This window comes from Heterodontus francisci, chromosome 4, assembly GCF_036365525.1.
Source record: "Heterodontus francisci isolate sHetFra1 chromosome 4, sHetFra1.hap1, whole genome shotgun sequence".
Taxonomy (NCBI): domain Eukaryota; kingdom Metazoa; phylum Chordata; class Chondrichthyes; order Heterodontiformes; family Heterodontidae; genus Heterodontus; species Heterodontus francisci.
This window is the reverse complement of record NC_090374.1, coordinates 119,857,965-119,882,570: the sequence shown is the minus strand read 5'-3', so window position 1 is coordinate 119,882,570 and position 24,606 is coordinate 119,857,965. Positions and strand designations below refer to the sequence as shown.

The 24,606-nt window shown below is 41.8% G+C and overlaps 2 protein-coding genes across 5 annotated transcripts in view; one reads left to right on the top strand and one right to left on the bottom strand.

Annotated features, from left to right (window-relative positions):
* The window catches only part of LOC137369217 (Golgi membrane protein 1-like), a 52,362-nt gene extending 46,154 nt beyond the window's left edge, over positions 1-6,208 (top strand). For 2 of the 3 annotated variants that reach the window (XM_068030059.1, XM_068030060.1), the window contains exons 6-8: positions 2,538-2,603; positions 4,232-4,366; positions 5,646-6,208. In XM_068030059.1, the coding sequence (XP_067886160.1) occupies positions 2,538-2,603; positions 4,232-4,366; positions 5,646-5,719 (275 nt within the window). In that variant the 3' untranslated portion in view covers positions 5,720-6,208. Of the gene's footprint in view, positions 1-2,537; positions 2,604-4,231; positions 4,375-5,645 lie in introns of those variants that run through there. The other variant, XM_068030061.1, reaches the window with a different exon arrangement.
* A 4,192-nt stretch (positions 6,209-10,400) lies between these two features.
* The window catches only part of naa35 (N-alpha-acetyltransferase 35, NatC auxiliary subunit), a 98,436-nt gene continuing 84,230 nt past the window's right edge, over positions 10,401-24,606 (bottom strand). For both annotated transcript variants that reach the window (XM_068030056.1, XM_068030057.1), the window contains exons 21-23: positions 18,868-18,990; positions 16,974-17,054; positions 10,401-10,663 (exon numbers count right to left, since the gene is read on the bottom strand). In XM_068030056.1, the coding sequence (XP_067886157.1) occupies positions 10,604-10,663; positions 16,974-17,054; positions 18,868-18,990 (264 nt within the window). In that variant the 3' untranslated portion in view covers positions 10,401-10,603. The remainder of the gene's footprint in view (positions 10,664-16,973; positions 17,055-18,867; positions 18,991-24,606) is intronic.

The window sequence follows — 24,606 nt, the reverse complement described above, 5'->3', positions numbered from 1 at the left end:
CTTTGCCTCCTCCTGAAGTCACCAGCATCACAGATGCCAGTCTTCAGCTGATTTGATTCACTCCACATGATATCAAGAAACGACTGAAGGCACTGGATACTACAAAGGCTACGGGCCCTGACAACATTCCGGCAATAGTACTGAAGACCTGTGCTCCAGAACTTGCCGTGCCCCTAGCTAAGCTGTTCCAGTACAATTACAACACTGGGATCTACCTGGTAATGTGGAAAGTTGCCCAGATATGTCCTGTACACACAAAGCAGGACAAATCCAAACCGGCCAACTACCGCCTCATCAGTCTACTTTCGATTACTAGTAAAGTGATGGAAGGTGTCATTGACAGTGCTGTTACTTAGCACGTGTTTAGCAATAACCTGCTCTGTGACGTTCAGTTTGGGTTCTGCCAGGGCCGCTCTGCTCCTGACCTCATTACAGCCTTGGTTCAAACATGGACAAAAGAGCTGAACTCGAGAGGTGAGGTGAGAGTGACTGCCCTTGACATCAAGGCAGCATTTGACCAATTATGGCATCAAGGAGCCCTAGCAAAACTGGAGTCAATGGGAATCGGGGAAAACTCTCCGCTGGTTGGAATCGTACCTAGCGCAAAGGAAGATGGTTATGGTTGTTGGAGATCAATCATCTTGGCTCCAGGACATCACTGCAGGAGTTCCTCAGGGTAGTAATGCCCTAGGCCCAGCCATCTTCAGCTGCTTCATCAATGACCTTCCTTCAGTCATAAGGTCAGAAGTGGGGATGTTCGCTGATGATTGCACAATGTTCAGCACCATTCGTGACTCCTCATACTGAAGCAGTCCATGTAGAAATGCAGCAAGACATGGACAATATCCAGGCTTGGGCTGATAAGTGGCAAGTAACATTCGTGCCATACAGGTGCCAGGCAATGACCATATCCAACAAGAGAGAATCTAACCATCTTCTCTTGACATTCAACGGCATTACAATCACTGAATCCCCTACTGTCAACATCCTGGGGGGTGGTGGGTGGTTACCATTGACCAGAAACTGAACTGGACCAGCCATATAAATACAGTGGCTACAAGAGCAGGTTAGAGGCTAGGAATCCTGTGGCGACTGACTCACCACCTGACACCCCAAAGCCTATCCACCATCTACAAGGCACAAGTCAGGAGTATGGTGGAATACTCTCCACTTGCCTGGATGGGTGCAGCTCCAACAACACTGAAGAAGCTCGACACTATCTGGGACAAAGCAGCCCGCTTGATTGGCATCCAGTCCAAAAACGTTCACTCCCTCACCACCGATGCACAGTGGCAGCAGTGTGTACTATCTACAAGATGCACTGCAGCAACTCATCAAGGCTCCTTCGGCAGCACCTTCCAAACCCGTGATCTCTACCACCTAGAAGGACAAGGGCAGCATATGCGTGGGAACACCACCACCTGCAAGTTCCCCTCCAAGCCACACACCATCCTTACCTGGAACTATATCACTATTTTTCACTGTTTCCGGATGAAAAATCTGGAACTCCCTTCCCAACAGCACTGTGGGTGTACCTACCCCACATGGACTGCAGCAGTTTAAGAAGGCAACTCACCACTTTCTTTTCTTGGGCAATTAGGGATGGACAATAAATGTTGGCCTGGCCAGTGATGCCCATGAAACGAATAAAAAAAAAATGTACATTGTGGCAGCAGGTACAATACTTCTATGTCATTCATTAATGCTTTGGCTCTTTTCTATCATGATAGTAGTATGTGAACAATTCTGATGGCAGTATCCGTCAGCAGACCTATTTAGAGGTGGAACTTCAATACCAACAAATCTGACACTGTGGGCTTGATTTTTAGGCCCCGCTGGTGCTGGGAGCGGAGGTGAGCGGGTGCTAAAAATAGCGCCGTCGGCCCTGCGTGCCGGTTCATTGGCTGCATCCTGCCCTGGGCCATTCTTGTGGGATGGGGTAGGGAGGTCGGCGGCAGGGCTACGCACCCACATGTGGCGGGTAGCTGATTGAGCTAAATAATGGCCAATTAAAGAAGGCCAACTGGGATTTTCCAGCCAGCCTGCAGCTTCACACAGGTGGCAGGGGCAGGTTTAGCAGCCTAGAGGTGGCAGACTGGGAAAGCCAGTGCTCCAGGTAGACCCAGCCAGCCTGCCTCTGTGCTGCAGCGCCATAGGCCACTTTGTAAAGAGGCTCTCCCCCACTGCCCCCCCTCCCCCCCCCCCCCCCCCCGCAACCCACCACATTGGTGACCTGGCTGCAAAATCCATTTTTTAGTTTAAATTTTAAAAAGTTGGAGAGAGCGCGCCTCCATTTTGAAGCGCTGTCTCCTGTACTTGCCTTCAATTGCAGCCTGCTGTTCCTTTCAAGTTGGAAAGCCTCTCGCCATTAATTAGTTTCCTTGAGAAAATCACGTCGAGTGACTGTTCCCCACACAGTGCGGGCTTCTGATTTCAGTCTGATGGTGGGGTTCAGAAGCCTGCAGGGAAAATCCTGCCCTATATTTACATTTGCCTGTAAACATCAATAATTGAGTTAATTTGAGGCTGTTTTGCAGGCACCCTTGAAGATGAGAATGGAACCAGGGATGACTATGAAAATGAAGAATCCAGGAGAAATGAAGGTTCAAATATTATTGTCTGTAATAATGCATTATTTTACATAACTCCCAGCGTAGAATTACAATGAGGAAATTATTCTTTTATTGAAACTATATTAAGGTGTATTCTTTTAAATTTGTAAGCTACTAAGAGGTGTGATAATGTTTTTCCTGATGGTCAGGTCCAATTTCAGTCAGATGCTCTACCCTTTCCTAGTATCAACTTGGCTTAATTGGTAGTACTAATATAAATTAAAAACAAATGCTGGAAATACTCAACAGTGCCATCAAGCGGCACTTGCTTAGTAATAACTTGCTCAGTGATGCTCAGTTTGGGTTCCATTAGGGCCACTCAACTCCAGACCTCATTACAGCCTTGGTTCAAACATGGACAAAAGAGCTGAACTCTAGGTGAGGTGAGAGTGTGACTGCCCTTGACATCAAGGCAGTATTTGACCGAGTATGGCATCAAGGAGCCCTAGCAAAACTGAGGTCAGTGGGAATCGGGGAAAACCCTCCGCTGGCTGGAGTCATACCTAGTGCAAAGGAAGATGGTTGTGGTTGTTGGGCGGTCAATCATCTGAACTCCAGGACATCACTGCAGGAGTTCCTCAGGGTAGTGTCCTAGGCCCAATCATCTTTAGCTGCTTCATCAATGACCTTCCTTCACTCATAGGGTCAGAAGTGGGGATGTTTGCTGATTGCACAATGTTCAGCACCATTTGTGATACTGAAGGAGTCCGTGTAGAAATGCAGCAAGACCCGGACAGTATCCAGGCTTGGGCTAATAAGTGGCAAGTAACATTTGTGCCACACAAGTGCCAGGCAATGACCATCTCCAACAAGAGAGCATCTAACCATCTCCCTTTGACGTTCAATGGCATTACCATCGCTGAATCCCTCACTACCAACATCTTAGGGGCTACCATTGACCAGAAACTGCACTGGCTACAAGAGCAGGTCAGTGGCTAGGAATCCTGAGGCAAGTAACTCATCTCCTGACTCCCCAAAGCCTGTCCACCATCTACAAGGCACAAGTCAGGAGTGTGATGGAATACTCTCCACTTGCCTGGATGGATGCAGCTCCAACAACACTCAAGAAGCTCGACACCATCCAGGACAAAGCAGCCCACTTGATTGGCACCCCATCTACAAACGTGCACTCCCTTCATCACCGATGCACAGCGGCAGCAGTGTGTACCATCTAATCCTCGTCCTTCTTAGACAGCAGCTTTCAAATCTGCGACTGCCAACTAGAAGGACAAGGGCAGCAAATGCATGGGAACACCACCACCTGCAAGTTCCCATCCAAGTCACACACCATCCTGACTTGGAACTATATCGCCGTTCCTTCACTGTCGCTGGGTGTACCTACTCACCACCACCTTCTCAAGGGCAATTAGGGATGGGCAATAAATGCTGGCCTGGCCAGCGACACCCACATCCCATGAATGAATAAAAAAAGATTGATCATTGTATAATTGGGGCATCTTCTGCACAAACCAGATGCAATTCCATTTCGCTACAGAGCTGTAAAATGCTGCAATTCATATTGTGTGTGGAATATTTTGTAACTTTAATGTTTTGTCTTCCTGATAATTGAGCTTTTGAAATTTCATCTTGCCTTTTCTTTCCATTCTCAAATGCTGCAGGTATTGAGAACCAAAATGAACAAGAGTTCCTGGGTGCATTGAATGGGAAGCAAACAGCAGATTACAATGGAGATGAGGGAAATGTTGCAGAGTTTGAGGCTGACAAAGAAGTAGAACTTGCGACTGATCTAAAAGGTGTCTAGTTAAGCATTTAAAAAAAATTGTAAAATGTGAAATAAACTCCCTTTCCTTCCTGTAATATTTGCATATAAATACTGGAGTAGACGATGGCTACTTGCTTTCTCGTAGCCAGTATTGTTTCTATAGGCCTTATTCTGGAACTGCACCTCATTCTTCTGTCGTTAGTGACTTTTTGTACTCTTGCTACACACCTAGGAAAATTCTCAATGCCAGTAAACAAGTTCAATCTATGGCTAATGCAAAACTGTCTTTCAGTAGCTTGCATTTTTAACATTGTTCCCTTTGCCCCCCTGGATTTTCACTACCAGTAGACAGATTCCTGATTTTAGAATTGTTTTCCCTGGGATTCAGTTATTCCTATCCTCCAATGCATGTCCTTGCCTTTCCTTTGGACAAATCAATCACCATATTGGTGTTGCCAGATGATACCAATGGGAGTTAGGGCAAATTTTAAAGTCCTTCTGCTTTTCTTTTCCTATAACACATATCCATGATTTAAATACACCATGTCTTCTAAACTATGGTGGGCTAATTGTGAATCCCAGGAAAAAAGGGAATGAATTGCTTCATCTTTCATGCAATAGTGAAGCCTTGGGGGACACAGTATGTTTCAAATTAGAGATGTTCTGGACTCTGTGTATTTGCTACATTGCATCAGTTCAATCTCTGTTCCTGTTTCCTTTTAAAAGGACTAGGAATAGATAGATTTTTGGTCTGGAAAGAAAATAGAGGGATCTGGGAACGGGCAGGAAAGTGGAATTGAAGCCCAAGATCAGCCATAATTGTATTGAATGGTGGAGCAGGCTCGATGGGCCACTCCTCTTGTTTTCTTGTGACTGAAGTGTGCAGTTTCAGAACAAGGAGCACGTGTAGCTTAGGTAGAGAAGAGGGACCATATGACTTGGCATAACTAAAGTTGTAAATTCTTAAGGGGCAATGGGTTTTCTTTTTTGATAATGACCTATTTATTTTTGTGTGGAGGTTCAACTATATTTAAAGCATGACAGATCTTAACACTCAAAAGTGCATGAATGTGGTAAAATTAATCAGAATTTGCAGAATATATGTTCTTGCATTATGAACTGTTAAAACGATGCCTCTTAAAGTTAAATGATTGCCTAAAACTGTAGCTATAACCTGAAGTTCTAATAGTAATTGATGTTTCATTTACAAAGTTGTCTTAATTTTGGTTTAGCTGTTAACCTAACTGTTTGTAGGTCCTTCTTGTAGTTGACATTAACCCTCTCTGTGTACATCTTTTTAAAATGTTTAGCAAGACGCAATGAAGAAGCTATGCAAAGAATTCTTAAACAAAATGAAGATGAAAACATCAATCAAATACTGTGAAGGAGACTGCTTGAACACAGTTAATTGCATTCATCTCTTATTTGTAGACATTGCACATTTTTGGTTGATTAATGCCCACAATGACATTTCTTTAGAATTGGCTAGGGCTTCAAATCAAAATAGGATGAACTAGTAACGATGATCTTACGTGAACATTCTGTAAATAGTTTAGGAATTGAAGAGTGGGAGATTTTATGGTTAGGTCAAAATTTATTGGCAAACTATTAAGCAGCCATTTGAGACTACTTCAGACTCTTCACTTGAATTGGTCGAATGCTTGAGCAGCAGACTGATGTTGAAATTTGATGCTCGAAACCTTTGTCCATTTCTAAATTATAACAATGTCTTAATGGTTTCTTATTTAATGTAGGATTTAATTATTTGAATTTCTATTTCAACACAAATGTTAGAGAAAATTGATTATTCTGCAGGCAATGCAAATGTTTAAAGATAAGTTCATTTAAAATAAACTAAGTTCCGAAAAACCAGCCCAACCTTGTGTATGTGTTTATTAGTTAGTTAAGACTGACGTTAGAAGTGTGCCTTTTAGTGTTGAGAGATTTTTCTTGGTTGAATAGCTTTTTAAATTGCTAAAATGTAAAATATGTGAAACCATAGTTATCTATATTGTTGACCTGGGGGAAGCTTACAGTAAATGCAATTGGATTTCTTTCTGAAAAGAATCCTAGGTTAAGACAATTCCCACTGCTTGCATCTGAACAGACAGGACTGAACGGAGAGTTAGGAAGTTGTTTTTATTCATAACTATAGTCCAATCTGCTTCACTGCATTATTAGAACATGAGGATTTTGAGGGTGGGTGCATATTATTTTCTGTTTGCATTGAAAAATAAATTTTCTACCATCTAAAATAAAAATGCAACTTAAGTAAGATTCATTCATTGGGCCAAATCTGGTTAACAAAGGTGAGGTTGTATTCCTTCATGTTCGGTCTAACCAGCTCAGCAAGGGAAAGCCATACATTTATTTTCTTTTAAAAAGCAAGTTTTACTGTTGATATATTTTTCACTTGTTTTAAATTTTGCATTTAGTCTGGTAACTTTATCCTGATGAAACCACTTATATTTTGGCCTTCACATTTTGATCTAAATCACATTTTCTACTTGCAATGTAAAATCTATTACGTTGCAAGAGGAGAAGGTGGGAGGGTTCGAGGGGACTTCATGCTCTCACATTTACAACTGGTGCTTTTGTGAGGGGGGAATGACTGCAGTTTAAAAAAAATATAACCTTGTAGGAACTATAATGGGTTGCTAAAATGACAGTGACTTTGTTGTTGAGCCAGTGAATGTTTACTTTGTGAATCCTGCTGCTGTGCTGCTGGAAGCTATTTGCCAATTGGGTTGTCTTTTTTTCCCACTTAATTTTGGTGAACAAGGTTTTCAAATTGTTCCCCGTTTAAGCTGGAAGTTAACTTGGTCTAGACTGCTGAATTCTTCACAGCTTTAAGTAAATTACATGACTAACTGGATAGAAGTTGCTGTTGCAGGTCTTGCTTGTCTTTAACACCGCCCCCCCGAAACATTGCTCAACACCCCAAGTAGTACTCTATCCAACAGCATGCTTGGAACTTACCCAGTAAGAATAAATCGTTCCAGCATTGGTCCTGGATTTTGTTTCAAACCCGGTCAAGGTTGGAAGACCAATATGTTATGAAAGCAATCTTATTGCCTAGGTAATGATGTGTTATTTAATTGAGTGGCAGGTATCTATATTAAGATTTTTTGGGGCTGAAATTTTATTCAAATTTGGTTGGATTTTGATAATCAATGGCTTCCAGATTTAATCCTGCTATAATTGTGCATTACTTTATTCTATAAATCTAAAAATTGGTAATTTTTAGATTTGTTCATACCTGAGTAGGTAAATATTGGGTGTTGTGATTAATTGTTTCATTAAATAGTCAAAGAGAAGCATGTAATTTAAGTGGATGGTCTTCTAGGTAAAATATCAATTCTTTATAGGCAAAAACAACGTCACATGAGATTTAATTGCAAAATGACTGCAGGTCATTTTATTTTTTGACATTTTCAAATTTTTGAAAAACTTTTAAAGTGTGCAGTGACAGTCCAATTGAATCATCCACTAAATTATTTTAAACCCTATAAATACAGAAGCAGCTTCGCTTCTTGTGAAACACCCTTGGTAAATCTCAAATGTTCTAAGCAAGTTAAATAACATGAATTAGTATGCCATTTATCTTGTTTTTCCTTGGTTGCAGTAGCTGCCCTTCCTTCCAATGGGTGTTTACAATCTTGAATAACAATAAAAGGTTAATTGATTTAAGACCCATGGCAGCCTAAAAGATTGTAAGCTCAATAACTAGAAACCTATTTTGGATGCCTCAGTAGGCAAATAACCTTAAGTCCTAATGAATACTGCTGAGCCATTTATGGGGTGGGGGGGAGAAATACAGCTGCTACTCTTGGGTCTCTTGCCAAGTATTCAAGTTTAAATTTGGCTCTGCAAGCCTGCTCCTTCCACAAATTCTGTACAATGGACTTTCCTGTTTATTTAATGGCTTGAGAGAAATTGCTGCATCAAAACATTTGAGACCCAAAGCTAATCAAGCAAAACTCCAAACTATCCAACTATCTTAAGTAATAAAGATAGAAAAAGTTGGAAATACTCAGCAGGCCAGGCAGCATCTGTGGAGAGAGAAACCGTTAGTGTTTCAGGTCGATAGTTCTGCTAGGTTATCGACCTGATGCTGCCTCACTTTCCAGCATTTTCTGTAATTTCAGATTTCCAGCAGCATGCTGCTTTTGTATTAACAGCTCCTGTATGCAGTCCTGGCCTATTCTCTCTCCTCCCCAACCCCCGATACATATCACAGCACAAAAAAGTCTTCTACCTATAACTACCAATTCAGTTCTCCATTCATTATTTATTCAGCTGCTTTTAAGATTCCATAACTCTAGCCTTCCATCTATTTTACATATCTTTTAGAGGGAGATGTTTCTTCTAGCCTCAAACTTGACATTTGTTAAATAATTTAGTTACGTACTTGAAAATTAAATATTCTGCTTTTGTCCACATCGTCTGTACTACTTGGGAATATTAAAGATCTCGATTGTCTCTCTTCTCATTCCACTTTAATCTTCTCTCCAAAAACAAGTTACTGGTCTACCTGCTGAGAGCCTATCCTCCAAACTTAGTGTTGAAATTACCCTGTACTGCTTTTCTCTGACTCCATTCCACAACAGCTGGCAACCTTCTTGGAGTTGATCCCGCTACACTGCTCCTACCGACGGGAAGTGTGGTGAAAATTCTGTATGTAAACAGGATTTTTTGCCATACTTTCAGCAAAGCAGGAGCAGTGACTAAGGAAATTCCTAGCAAATGCATTTTTGAAGTTAGTGTCCAAAATTGCATGCAATATTACATAAGACTGCAGCAGAGTACTACTGGGTTGCAAGAACTGTCACAAAGTATAAATGGATCTACTATTTGATGTAGCCTAGATTATGTAGTTGAGCCTTCGTGCTCAGACCACTGCTTTAGAATAGGCAGACAGAAATTAATGCAGAGAAGTGTGAGGTAATGCAATTTGACAGAAGGGATAGGGAACAGCTTATATAGACTATATGACAGTTCAAAAGAGTGCAGGGACAGAAACCTGGGGGTACATGTACATAAATTTTTGAAGGTGGCAGGACATATTGAGAATAGTTAGAAAAGCATATGAGATCTTGGGCTTCATAAATAGAGCTATTGAGTATGAAAGCAGGGAGGTTATGCTGAATCTTTATAAAACTCTAGTTAGGCCACAACTAGAGTATTGCATCCAGTTCTGGTCATATTTTAGGAAGGATGTGGAGGTCCTTGAGAGAGAGCAGAGGAGATGTACCAGAACGCTTCCAGGGTGAGGGATTTTATCTTTCAGATTAGGTTGGAGACGCTTGGGTGTTCTCCATGGAACAAAGGAGATTGAGGGGAGATTTGATAGAGGTGTACAAGATTATGACAGGTTTACACAACATATAAAGAAAAGCTGTTCCCATGGTCATACAAGGATGAGGGGACAGAGATTTAATGTTTTGGGCAAGAGCCACAGGGCTGATGCGACTAAGAACTTTTTTTGCAGAGTGAGTGGTAATAACCTGGAACTTTCTGCCTATGAGGATGATGGAAATAGAGGATGGATGATTTCAAAAGGAAATTGGATGCATACTTGAGGGAAATAAACTTGCAGGGGTACGGGGATAGAGAAGGGTAACAGGACTGACTGGATTACTCTACAGAGAGCTGGCATGGGCTGGAAGACCACCTCCTATGCCACAATGACTCGAATAGACTATTGTCAAATAATCATTTAAGCACGAGTAAGGGTCAGGAGGGTTGGAACTCAACAAATACATTAACTAGGAGAGATGTTCTCCTCTCACACTAATTTTTATTAGTTTCCCTCCTATTTCAGGGTCCAGTCCATCCATGCCATGTGCCTTATCCTTAGCATTTTCATTTCCTCACTATTTGCCCTGATTTTCCTCTTTCCCAATGGAAAGGATAAACAATCATGATCTTATAAATGGATACAGTTGGTAATTTAAAAATAGATTTCCAGCACAAATTACATTTTTTAATGTTACAGCCATCAACATGTAGAATGGTTATGCTGAGTGAAACACTTCCTTTTTATCTACTATTGGCATCAAAAATTTAAAAAGTTATATTTTTATTCTGTTCACAGTATTAACAGTACAGCAGCATATACAAAGCATTGCTGTTGATGTGCCTCACGGATCTGAATTTTACACAGTCTTTTTCTAGTATGCTGGAACATAGGCACAGCTGGAGCAAAAAGTTTTAAGTCTTGAATTTCAGCTCATCACACAAACTGCATCCATTATCTCCACTGGTGTTAGATTAACTTGACGACTGGAAAATATTTGTGAACAGAAAAATCGAATTCTGGAGGAACCTGCAATAAAAACAAACAACTATCTAGCACTTCACAAGTACTGAGTTAAATTGTACAACAGAGTATGAGGAGGTATGTATATTTTCTGTATTAGTTATTTAAAAAAATATTTATAAGCCTTGCATCTGCTACCTAGTTCCTGTTAATGCTAGAATTGCTTTGCATACTTACTTGAATTTACCATTCAGCTATTTTAACTTTTTTTCCCCCCCCCACTCCATGCAACCCCATCAGGCCTCAGAAATGAAGCTGCTGCTCTATACTCGATACTCACCTGCCTGAACCTTCCACTGCATTAAACTGTTGGTCCTGCCACCTTGCTCATTATTTTGCCTTCAGTCCTTATGCATCCACACTCCATCATTCTAAAATGTACACCTAAAACTGCAAGGCTGCAGAACACATGCATCCTATTTAAAATAAAGTCTTAAAAGCTTGATTATAAACATGGATATATATATAATCCCTCTATATACAAACAAAGCAATAAAAAAGTTATGAAAATGGAATTAAGCCTAAATGTTTTGAGGATAGTCTGGCAGTATGGTGCCGCAGCATAGATAAGAAACTAGACACAGATGTTTGAACACTCACTGCTGGTGGGTGAGGTGCGTTGTTATAGATGAATAGCTGAAATATGTTTTATAGATGGTGGGGTAAATTAAGAATTTAAAAAGATGTCAATTACAAATATGAATTTCAGAACAAGTTCCACTGGCTATTTCTCATTACATTGGTATGTAAACAGTTTTGATATCTCACTAAAGTTCAGTAGGCCTGAGGAGATTATGAAACATTTGAACATTGGACTTATGTTTTTCTCAACTCTTGGAAGCTGCTGGCTCTTTGTTGGTGTACAGAACTGTACAGGTTTTCATCTAAGTTGTAATGGATTTCATAGGTGATCCTTGACAGTAAGATTTGGAACCGATTTCAACCTTAGTGAAGTCGCATGGGGTCCAGGGTGTACTAGCTAGATGGATAAATAACTGGCTGGGCAACAGGAGACAGAGAGTAGCAGTGGAAGGGAGTTTCTCAAAATGGAGACGTGTGACCAGTGGTGTTCCACAGGGATCCGTGCTGGGACCACTGTTGTTTGTGATATACATAAATGATTTGGAGGAAAGTATAGGTGGTCTGCTTAGCAAGTTTGCAGACAGTGAAGGGGACTGTCAGAGAATACAGCAGAATATAAATAGATTGGAGAGTTGGGCAGAGAAATGGCAGATGGAGTTCAATCAGGGCAAATGTGAGGTGATGCATTTTGGAAGATCCAATTCAAGAGTGAACTATACAGTAAATGGAAAAGTCCTGGGGAAAATTGATGTACAGAGAGATTTGGGTGTTCAGGTCCATTGTTCCCTGAAGGTGGCAACGCAGGTCAATAGAGTGGTCAAGAAGGCAGACGGCATGCTTTCCTTCATCGGACGGGGTATTGAGTACAAGGGTTGGCAGGTCATGTTACAGTTGTATAAGACTTTGGTTCGGCCACATTTGGAATACTGCGTGCAGTTCTGGTCGCCACATTACCAAAAGGATGTAGATGCTTTGGAGAGGGTGCAGAGGAGGTTCACCAGGATGTTGCCTGGTATGGAGGGCGCTAGCTATGAAGAGAGGTTGAGCAGATTAGGATTATTTTCATTAGAAAGACGGAGGTTGAGGGGGGACCTGATTGAGGTGTACAAAATCATGAGAGGTATAGACAGGGTGGATAGCAAGAAGCTTTTTCCCAGAGTGGGGGATTCAATTACTAGGGGTCACGAGTTCAAAGTGAGGGGGGAAAAGTTTAGGGGGGATATGCGTGGAAAGTTCTTTACGCAGAGGGTGGTGGGTGCCTGGAACGCGTTGCCAGCGGAGGTGGTAGACGCGGGCACGATAGCGTCTTTTAAGATGTATCTAGACAGATACATGAATGGGCAGGAAGCAAAGAGATACAGACCCTTAGAAAATAGGCGACATGTTTAGATAGAGGATCTGGATCGGCGCAGGCTTGGTGGGCCGAAGGGCCTGTTCCTGTGCTGTAATTTTCTTTGTTCTTTGTTCTTGGGGACCATCGCAGCTGAGCCTGATCTTGTCCTCATCCAATTCCAGCAGAGGTCACTATATAGTGACCAGGAGCAGGAACCCCTGGCTGTTTCTCCCTCCCTTCCCTCGGGGTGCTGAGACTAATTGTACTGCTGGCAGCCCGGAAGCCTCTACAGCACTGGAATAGACAGGCACGGCTAAGGCAGACCTCAGGGATGCCTCAAAATGGAGATGCCCTCAGACAGGCAAGTAAAAATTAGAATTCAGGATGGCCAAGGGCAGTAGGCTATGCCGATTGGAGGGGAAACCTTTCTGGGGTGGGGGGAATCATTGCCATGGGGGCTGCCTTTCCTGCCCCAGCCCCCTCTGCGGGCTGCCCTAGCAACCTTGCCTCCTTGAGGTTGTCCTCTCCACACAGTGGGAGGCCCATGTTAGGGGCATTAATTATGCAAATTAGATGGCTGCTTTCGTGGAGTGGCAGCCAATCTGCCTTGCAGCCTGTCGCTGGGAAACTTCCCCAGCTGCAGGACAGTGATGTGGCTCCCTGCTCTTTTATCAGCCCCCTCCCCGCCTCTGTTCCCACCACCCAGGGGCTGTTAAAATTCAGCTCCTTGTCCACATGGTCACCATCTAGCTAACAGTAATGTCACAACGAGCAATTTTGACACAAAAGTACACAATGAGGTGAGTGAATGTAATGCTAACCAAGGTATCCAAAAAGTAGTAATTCAAATGCAGTCACAACTACATGTAAAAAAAACTTAATACCTGCATAATGGCAGCCTGTAAAGATCCAAGCTATTTTTAGCTCTCTGGCCAATTTTCCTCCTTCCTCAACCATCCGGTACTTCAGCTAGGCAGCAATTGTTTGTTAATGAGCTTAGATTTTCAGATCAAGTATGAGCCTGATTTGTAGTAGGGTAGAGCTCAGACTCATACCCACCCAACATAATGACCACTGATGCAGCAGCATTTTCGCAGTATCTTCGAATGTTTTGAATGAGCGCCAAGCATTAGGAAATTAGCCATGGGGCAGTGAGGGGTAGGAAATAATCAGAACATAGGGGCAGGAGTAGGCCATTCAGCCCGTAAAGCCTGCTCCGCCATTCAATTAGATCATGGCTGATCATCTACCTCAATGCCACTTTCCGTGCTATCCCCATATCCTTTGATGTCATTAGTATCCAGATAACTATCGATTTCTGTCTTGCACTTGCTCAATGATTGAGCTTCCACAGTGCTCTGAGGGAGAGAATTCCAAAGATTCACCACTCTCTGAAGAAATTCCTCCTCATCTCAGTCTTAAATAGCCAACCCCTTATTCTGAGACTATGTCCTCTGATTCTAGACACACCAGCCAGGGGAAATATCCTATCTCCATCCGCCCTGTCATGCCCTATAAGAATTTTGTAAGTTTCAATGAGATCACCTCTCATTCTTCGGAACTCTAGAGAATACAGGCCCAGTTTCCTCAATCTCTCCTAATAAGACAATCCTGCCATCCCAGGGATTAGTCTAGTGAACCTCCTTTGCACTCCCTCTATGGCAAGTATAGCCTTCTTTAGATGAGGATACCAAAACTGTACACTGTTGATTGAAAATGAGCTGCACATTGAGAGAGTGGAATCCCTTTGTTGCTGTAGGTGTTGGCATTGAGAAAAGGAGCATGTTGGACCATGTGGGTGTAACCTATGACTGCCTGAATCTTCAAGAATTTTGCCACCCTAGAACTTCAGTGCCCTGTCAAGTATCCTTGAGGAAAACGATGGCCCAGTTTTTTTGTTGAGAATGATGGTGAGGCTAACAGCGCTCAACATTATATAGTAAATGGACAGCAACTTCTGGAGTCCACATATGCGCAGTTAAACATGGAAATCAGGATGTTGCTGTTGGAGTTACCCTGCTCCTTCACACTATAATGCAGCCTGCAAAGATCCAAGCTATTTGTAGCTCTCCAGCCAATTTTCTTCCTTTCTTAACCCTCCAGTACTTCAGCGAGGCAGCAATTGTTTGTTAATGAACTTAGATTTAAAGATCAAGCATGAGCCTGATTTGTAGTAGGGTAGAGCTCCGGTTCATACCCACCCAACATAATGACCACTGATGCATCATCATTTCCACACACATTATAACAGTACTTTGCCGATAGACCTGGCATTGAAATCTATGCAGGAACTGTACCCACCAGTTTACCCACTAAATACTCCAGGAGAAAAACGTTATTGCTGGTGCATTCAGATGTTAGTGAGAATTTTTAATGGGATGATAGGTCATTACTACTGTTATAACAACTGATCTGGTACTGAAAATTTTAATTTTACAAAAGTAGACTCTTATTCCTTCAGAATTTAATTAATGTTGAAGATTTAAATTAATTTGACTTTTTCCCTTCTGTCTCTTATCTCTCTCAATCCTATTTTCTTTATTTTGCTTTCTGTACATAGATTTAATTAATTATAAAATTAATTTATATTTCCTGGTTTTGACTCTCAGTGAGGATTCTTTAATTTGATTGTTGAAGAGATGCTGTTGCTTGCCTTGCTCACATAGGTCACAGATCTCCTGTAGGGGGCACTGCACTAGAAAAGATCTCAAGGAGCTGCTCAAAAACCTGCAAAAGGTCTGGGCAGCTGTCAGTGTGATGAAGTGAACGCTCGTCTTTCACCGCTGACTGCAAAACCTGGGCAAATGAAATTGCTTGCCTGAGCAAACAATGTATTCATAAACGTGTTCATGTCCTGCTTCATGCATCTGTGCATAGTTGAGCACCAGTAACAGCCTGATATGCATTTGCTGCACAAAAGTTAATGGATGATTGTGACTTTGATGGCCACCGGTGGTACTGTGCTGGAGGCAAGCTTTAGGCCAGATTGCTGCATATGATATAACAGTCACGATTTTCTTCTAAAGTAAAACCTTCACAAGAATGGCTCTTTGGACAAATGCTCATGTGACAATATAGTTTGGTGTGGGGGAGGCGGTGGCGTAGTGGTATTGTCACTGGACTAGTAACCCAGAGTATTGCTCTGGGAACATGGGTTCAAATCCCACCGCAGCAGAAGGTGGAATTTGAATTCAATTAATAAAAAAATCTGGAATTAAAAAAAGCTGATCTAATGATGGCCCTGAAACCATTGTCAATTGTTGTAAAAACCCATCTGGTTCACTAATGTTCTTTAGGGAAGGAAATCTGGCCTACATGTGACTCCAGACCCACAGCGATGTGGTTAACTCTTACATGCCTGCTGAAATGGCCTAGCAAGCCACTCAGTTGTGTCTAACCGCTACTAAGTCAATAAAAACAGCACTGTGGGTGTACCTACCTCACATGGACTGCAGCAGTTCAAGAAGGCAGCTCACCACCACCTTCTCAAGGGCAATTAGGGATGGGCAATAAATGATGGCCTGGCTAGCGATGCCCACATCCCATGAATGAATAAAAAAAAAACAGTGGGTTGGAAATACTACAGACAATGTTACCTGACCTTCCTCTGTAACATCACATCTTCCAAAAGGCAAAGATACAGCGAATTCCCAATGGGAAACCCACTGTGCCCTATGGGAACTGAAAAATGGCAACCCCCAAGCAAATTGCTAATAAAAAGCTATTTGACTGTAGAAAAGAAAATCTTTAAAAAAAGGTCAAAAACAACCAATACACACTGCTTGTATGAATATGACTATTTAGTTCTTTAAATACCCTTCTGCGTTCTTCACAGTCTAACAATCTTAAATTCAGGTTCTATATGGACGAGACAAGGAAACAGCACAAATGACGAAAAATGGAGTTCATATCATGTTCACTTCATTTGCATGGAGCTACTCAGAAATGGGTGGGCCCTTCCTGAATCTGTGGAAAGTCAGATGGGAATAAGTGGTTGGTGTTCTGGCATTACAGATTTCCAATCTATTTTCTGATTGGCTGCACCTGATCAGAAAATCTAGGCTTATATCTTGGAAAGATACTCAACTGTAAGGGGCATCAAGCAGAGACTAATCCTGTGTGCACATGCAACTTCCAGCAAGATTCACTCAGCGATCAGGTGCAGGGGTCCGAGCTGATCTATATCTCTCCTAACCCAAGGGTGTTGATGTCAACTGTTAGTACTTCTACTTTTGGCCCTATTTAGATTAGGCAACTCAGCACAGATCAGGGATCAAAGCTAGGACTCACCTGGATTGATTATGCTGCTTGAAGTTGAAAAGAGGTGTTAATATTGAATAATGTTGCTTTCTGTATTCAATGTAGGTAATGGGACTGCACTTCTCAGGGTTTAATACTTACCTTAGATTCTTTCTTGTGGCCTCCTGCAAGCAGCTTCATCACCACAATATTAGGTTTCGCAACCTTCAAAATTCTATTTACCTGAAAAAGAAATTCCATGCCACAGAAAAAAAGTCACATAAAGTCTGGAAAAAGGAATAATTAACATGCACAATCCAATAAATGGGGCACATGGCATATTGAGCATTAGTACATTGTATAGTGCACTCTACGAGATAAATACAGTAAACATTTGGCCTCTGCATATAATAGCACCTATAAGAATACTCTTTACTCACCAATTACAAAGTGTTACTGCACAGAAACGGGTCATTCGGCCCAACTGGTGTTTATGCTCCACACGAGCCTCCTCCCATCCCTCCTCATCTAACACTTATTATTTTCCTCAGGTGTTTTTCCAGCTTCCCCTTAAATGCATCTATGCATCTCCAGAATTCCTATTGTCATAGAGCCATAAATGGCATAGCAGGAGGCTATTCGGTCCATCAAATCCATGCTGGCTCTCCATGGAGCAATCCAGTCAGTTCCATTCACCTGCTGTATCCCTGTAGCCCTGCGTGTATATTTCCTTCGTGGCCACCCGATTTCCTTTTGAAATGATTGATTATGTCTGCTTCCACTACCCTCATGGGCAGCGAGTTCCAGGTCATTACAACTTGCTACATAAAAAAGTTCTTCCTTACATTCCCTCTGCATCTCTTGCCCAAAATCTTCAATCTGTGTCCCCTACTCCTTATACCATCAGTTAATGGGAACAGTTTTTCTTTGTCTAACTTATCTAAGCCCATCATAATCTTGCACGCCTATATCAAATCTCCCCTCAATCTCCTTTACTCCAAGGAGAACAATCACAGCTTCTGCAACCTAACCTTGTAACTAAAATCCCCCATCTCTGGAACCATTCTGGTAAATCTCCTCTGCACCCTCTCTAAGAACCCACACAGCCCTCCTAAAGTGTGGTGACCAGAACAAGACACAATACTCTACTTGGGGCCTAATCAGAGCTTTATAAAACGTTCAGCATAAGTTCCCTGCTTTTTTACTTACTACCTCTATTTATGAAGCCCAAGATCCCAAATGCTTTGTTAACCACTCTCTCAGTATGTCCTACCACCTTCAAAGATCTATGCATATGCATTCCAAAGTCCCTCTGATCCTGCACACTCTACAACTATGCCATTAAATCTATATTGCCTCATCCTATTCCTTCTGTCAAACGACATCACCTCACACTCGTCTGTATTAAATTCCATCTGCCACTTGTCTGCTCATTCTGGTAGTCTATGTCTCGTTGCAGGCAGTTCATATCATCTTCATTATTTGCCACACCTCCAAGTTTGGTATCATTATTTTTATTTATTTATTTAGAGATACAGCACTGAAACAGGCCCTTTGGCCCACCGAGTCTGTGCCGACCAGCAACCACCCATTTATACTAATCCTACACTAATTCCATATTCCTACCACATCCCCACCTGTCCCTATATTTCCCTACCACCTACCTATACTAGGGGCAATTTATAATTGCCAATTTACCTATCAACCTGCAAGTCTTTGGCATGTGGGAGGAAACCGGAGCACCCGGAGGAAACCCACGCAGACACAGGGAGAACTCGCAAACTCCACACAGGCAGTACCCAGAATTGAACCCGGGTCGCTGGAGCTGTGAGGCTGCGGTGCTAACCACTGCGTATCTGTAAATTGTGAAATTTTACTGTGTATTCCAAGACCCAGATGAAACCAAAGTAAACGACTCGAACTGAAACAATGGGATGTACATTTAGGGCTCCATAAACCCATCACACAAAATGTAAAACTGACGTATCAGTTACCTCAAAGCATCAATACAGAAACTTCATATTATAAATACATTCAACAATGAAGTGCACAGTACCTCACTGTCTGCATTCGGGATGTTTTCCAGTATCATCTTAGCTTGTTGGAAGTGCTTACTAGCAGCAATATAAAGGTCAGAAGATTGAGGAGGGGGAGTGTACTTGTTGAGGTCAGACATTTCCTATTTGACAACAAAATTTGAAAATATTTCAAAATGAAGACTGTTGAGAAACTTAATCTTTTTTAATGGGCAACTTTAATAACACAGAAAATACTGAATGTAGGTTTATCAACTTCTAAAAAACTAAAAGACAGGTTCAAGTTTAGGAAAGCTGTAATTTTTAACCAAAATGCTAACCAGCCTTTTCTCCTTGCAGATGTGGACAAGCCTGGTGTGCATTTCGAGCATTTTTTGTTATTATGTCAAGTTTCCAACATTTGAATTTTTGATTTTCTGAAAAGGTGGTTGACTTTGAAGCAGGAATTTTCAAAAAGCTTGCTCTGAACTAAAATTGCTTGTAATAAACATTTTACCTTTCAGTGATCAATTTGGCAATTCATGCATGGAGGCAAATTTCTTTTCAGTACAAAAGTAGAAAATCTCCTGTGGCATTGCTCACAGTGAGTCTGAAGATATGCTTAAATGTGGTGGCTATAATGAGAAAGGATGGTTACATTAATTGCGCACTTGAAGTAAGACATTCAATGCATTACAAGTGGCTGTTGTGACGTTGCTCACAGAAAGTTGTAAGGTAGTTCAAGAACTTCAAATGCTAATTCTGATTCTCCCTCCACAGATGTTGGCTGACTTGCTAACTGTTTCCAACATTTTCTGTTTTTATTTAACTTGGGAGATAGGGTAAGAAGTGAGGTTGGAGGATAGGATAGTAAGACAAGGATTTGAGGTTTTGGCGGGGAAAGAAAAGATTTGAAGTGGGGGAGGGAATTATTTTAGAATATTAATATACAATAGGTCTTTTTTTTAATAATTGGGGCTTGCCATGGCGTTGCTCTTGTCAAGTTGAACCCTATGTCTCAAACAATCTGTTGCTGGTTTTCTCTCGATTTCCCCTTCTGCTTATCTCTCTTTTGTTTTCTGCTCTTGTCTGTGTTCTCTTCTCAATCTTTTTTTATCTTTTAATTCTCTTCATATCCTGTTCCTTCTCTGTTCTTTTAGCTTCTCTCTTCTGTGGATGCTGGGTAATGGGGGAGATCTGGTGAGGGTTACAAGCAGTTTTGAATGGCAACGGGGAAAGGGATCTTCCAAGGGATGCAGGCTAGATTTGGGTTGATGGGAAATAGCATTAAAAAGGAAGAACCTGCATTTATATACTGCTTTTCACAGCCTCAGGATGTCCTAAAGCACTTTACAGCCAATGAGGTTTCTTTAAAACTGTTGTCACTGTGGTAACATAGGAAACACTATAGAGCCACAGCATCGTTGTCCCCTACATTTTCCAAACACCACTTTCCTTTCTTTCCCACTGCTGTTGCTAACTTGCTTATGTTCAACCTTGTCCCTTTTATGCATTCTCACCTACTTCCACTGCATTCATTGCTGCCATTATGCCTTATTTTTAACCAAAAGCTTATCCTTTGCTTAGTCTACTCCCCTTCCTCTTGTTGACTTATTTTGCCATCACAAATCTACCCTCTCACCTTCACTTTTTCCATCTCCTCCACCACCTTCTTCTGTCACCTAACTTCCAATCTCCTTCCTACCTCTCACTCCTCACCCCCTACCCCCCTTGTTTACCCTTGAGCCCTCAAACATCTTTCTGCTACTTCAACCCTGATTGCCCTCTCACCAAATGTCACTCCTCCCACACCACCATCTCCTTCTCTAACCCTCCAAATCAGTTTGATGCCTGTTTCTTTTTTCTTTATACCACTCATTGTGCTATAGTCTACATCAACATCATAAGTGCTGTAAAGAACATTCAATGCCACAGGGGCCAAGACAGGGTGCAAACAAATTTTTCTTAAGATAGTCGAGTAATAACTATGTACCAAAGTATGTACTCTTAGCATCCTGAATCAAAACACTTGTTTTTTAAAATTTTCATTCTCAGAATCTGATGGAAAAACTGTACATTTGTGGGAACTATTCCCATAGTCCAGGATTGGTGACTTATAGCATTTAAACAAAACTGCAAATAACCTTCTGGGTAAATGGAACACAAGAAACAGGATCAGAAGTAGACTATATGACCCATTGAGCCTGCTCCGCCATTCAATACAATCATGGCTGATCTTAGGATTCAACTCGACTTTCCTGCCTGCTTGCAATATCCCTCGATTCCCTGAGACACCAAAAATCTGTTTATCCCTGCATTAAATGTATTCAACCATGGAGCATCCACAACCCTCTGGGGTAGAGAATTCCAAAGATTCACAACCCTTTCAGTGAAGTAATTTTTCCTCATCTCAGTCCTAAATCTCAGCCACTTATCCTGAGACAGCGTCCCCGTGTTTTAAATTCCCTAACCAGCGGAAACAATCTCTCAGTGTCTACCCTATCCAGCCCCTTCAGAATCTTGTAAGTTTCAGTGAGATTGCTCATCATTCTTCTAAACTCCAGAGACTATAGGCTCAATTTACTCAGCCTCTTATCACAGGACAATCCCCTTCTCCCAGGGAGCAATTTAGTGAACCTTCACTGTACTGCCTCCAATGCAAGTACATCCTTTCTTAAATGTGAAGACCAAAACTGCACACAGTATTCCAGAAGTGGCCTCACCAAAACCCTGTACAGTTGTAGCAAGACTTCCAATCCCCTTGCAATAAAGGCCAATATGCCATTTGCCTTCCTAATTACTTGCTGTATCAGCATGCTAACTTCTGCGTTCCTTGTATAACACACAAGTCTCTTTGAACATCAACACTAACAAACTTCACACCTTTTAAAAATTATTCTGCTTTTCTATTCTTACGACCAAAGTGAATAACTTCACACTTCCCTACATTGTACTCCATTTGCCATCTTGTTGCCCACTCATTTAACCTGTCTACATCTCTTTGTAGCCTCTGTGTTCTCCCCACAGCTTACCTTTCCACCTACCTTGCATCATCAGTAAACTTAGATACATTACTCCCTGTCTCTTCATCCAAGTCATTAATATAGATTGTAAATAGCTGAGGCCCCAGCACTGATCCTTGCAGCACTTCACTATACACTGCCTGCCAACCTGAAATGCCCCATTTATGCCCACTCATTGCATCCTGTCTGTTAACCAATCCCCTATCCATGTTAATATATTACCCCCAACTTCATGAGCCCTTATCTTACCTATTAACCTTATCGAATGCCTTATGAAATTCAGGTATGCTACATCTACTGGCTCTCCTTTATCTACGATACTCGTTACATCCTCAAAAAATTTTAATAAATTTGTCAAACAGGCTTTCACTTGAATAAAACTTGTTCTAATCATACTGTGCTTTTCTAAGTGTATTATTAAGACTTCCTTAATAATAGATTCCAGCATTTTCTCAATGACTGATGTTAGGCTAAGTTCCCTGTTTACTCTCTCCCTCCTTGAAAAGCAGTGTAACTTTTTTTGGAAAAAGTCTAATATAGTCTAATAGAACAGTTCTGTCCTAAAACTTCCAAAAATGGTTTGCACTTCTCAGGTAAAGCACTCACAAATATGTCAGAATTTAATCAATCATTTTTGGCAATCAGGTCCCATCACTCTGTGCTTCCAGAAACTGTGTCAATTCTCCCTCTATTCTTAAATAAAAACAAGAAATGCTGGAAATACTCAGCAGGTCTGGCAGCATCTGTGGAGAGAGAAGCAGAGTTAATGTTTCAGGTCAGTGACCCTTCTTTAGAATTGACAAATATTAGAAATGTAACCCCTCTATTCTTGTCCTGCTCTTAATAATGAAGGATAATATAGTGCAGAAATGAGTTGATGGCAGAGGACACTGGTGTGCTGTCTTATATAGTGAACTCCTGATTTCAACCATCACCTCTGGATCTCTCTTCTCAGATTTGTAAATGATGAGGAGCAAAAAAGTAACTTTTGAGATGGTGGAAAGAGGAGCACAAAAACAGTTAATGGACAAATTTGTTTAAAGGCTAAATCACAGAGAAACCCAATTTAGTACAGAGTATTTTTAATAGTGACAATAACAAAAACTTACAATTATATAGCACCTTTAATGTAATAAAATGTCCCACGGCCAGGAGCATTATAACACATAATCAGACAGTGAGCCACATAAGGCTATTTTAAGGCAGATAGCCAAAACGTTGGTCAAAAAGGTAGGTTTTAAACAGCATCTTAAAGAAAGGGAGATTGAGAATCAGAAAGAATTAGAGAGGGAATTCCAGAGCATGGGGCCTAGGCAGCTGCAGGAACGGCCACCAATGGTGGAGCAATTAAAATTGGGGATGCTCATGAGGTCAGATTTAGATGAACACAGATATCTCGGGGGGTCATGGGGCTGGAAGAGATTACAGAAATAGGGAGGGGTGAGGCCATGGAGGGATTTGAAAACAAGGATGAGAATATTAAAATCAAGGCATTACTTGACCGGGAGCAAAGTAGGTCAGTGAGCACAGAGGTGATAGGTGAACGGCACTTGTTGCGAGTTCAGACAAGGGGAGCAGAGGTTTGAATGACAGGTTTGAGGAGGGTAGAATGCAGAGAACCTGACAGGAATTCGTTGGAATAATCAAGTTTAGAGGTACCCAAGGCTGAATAAGAGTTTCAGCAGCAGATGAGCTGTGGCAAGGGCAAGGTTTGCCGACGTTGCAGAAGTGGAAACAGGCGGTCTTAGTGATGGCATGGATATGTGGTCAGAAGCTCATCGCTGGGTCAAATATAAAACCAAGATTGCGAACAGACTGCTTTAGTCTCAGACAGTTGCCAGGGAGAGGGATGGAGTCGGTAGCTAGGGAACAGAGTTCGGAATGGGGACCATAGACAATGGCTTCAATCTTCCCAATATTTAACTGGAGGAAATCTCTGCTCATCCAGTACTGGATGTCGGATAAGCAAGTCTATAATTTAGCAACAGTGGAGGAGTCAAGAGAGCGGGTGGTGAGTTAGAGCTGGGTGTCATCAGTGTATGTGTGAAAACTAACGCTTTCCTTTTGGATGAAGTCGCCAAGGCACAGCATAGAAAAATAGGAGCAGCAGTAGGCCATTCGGCCCTTCGAGCTTGCTCTGCCATTCAATACGATCATGGCTGATCATCCAAACTCAGTAACCTGTTCCCACTTCCTCCCCATATCCCTTGATCCCATTAGCCCTAAGAACTATAGAAACATAGAAAAATATAGAAATAGCATACAGAAGAGAAATAGGAGGGGGGCAAGGATAGATCCTTAGGGGACACCAGAGGTAACATTGTGAATGCAGGAAGAGATGCCATTGCAAGTGATACTCTGGGATGCCAGTTGTACTTTGATGAGAGCCATTTTGGTACTGTGGCAGAGGCAGAAACCGGCTTGGAGGGATTCAAACATGGAGTTCCAGGAAAAATGGGCACAGATTTGGGAGGTGACAACACGTTCAAGGACTTGAGAGGAAAGGGAGATTGGAGATGGGTGGTAGTTTGCAAGGACAGTGGGGTCAAGGGTGGTAGCTGCAGATTTAAAGAAGAAAGGGACAGCACCTGAAGAGAGAGAATCGTTAGCAATATCAGCTAAAATAGGGACCAGGACTGGAAGTTTACTGGTGGGTTTCATGGACAAGATGAGCTCAGAGAGGAGAGATTGGAGAAACTAGAAAAAGATGCGAGTTCAGAGCTACAGCAGGGGTGAACTTTAGAGGAAGTTTGGCCT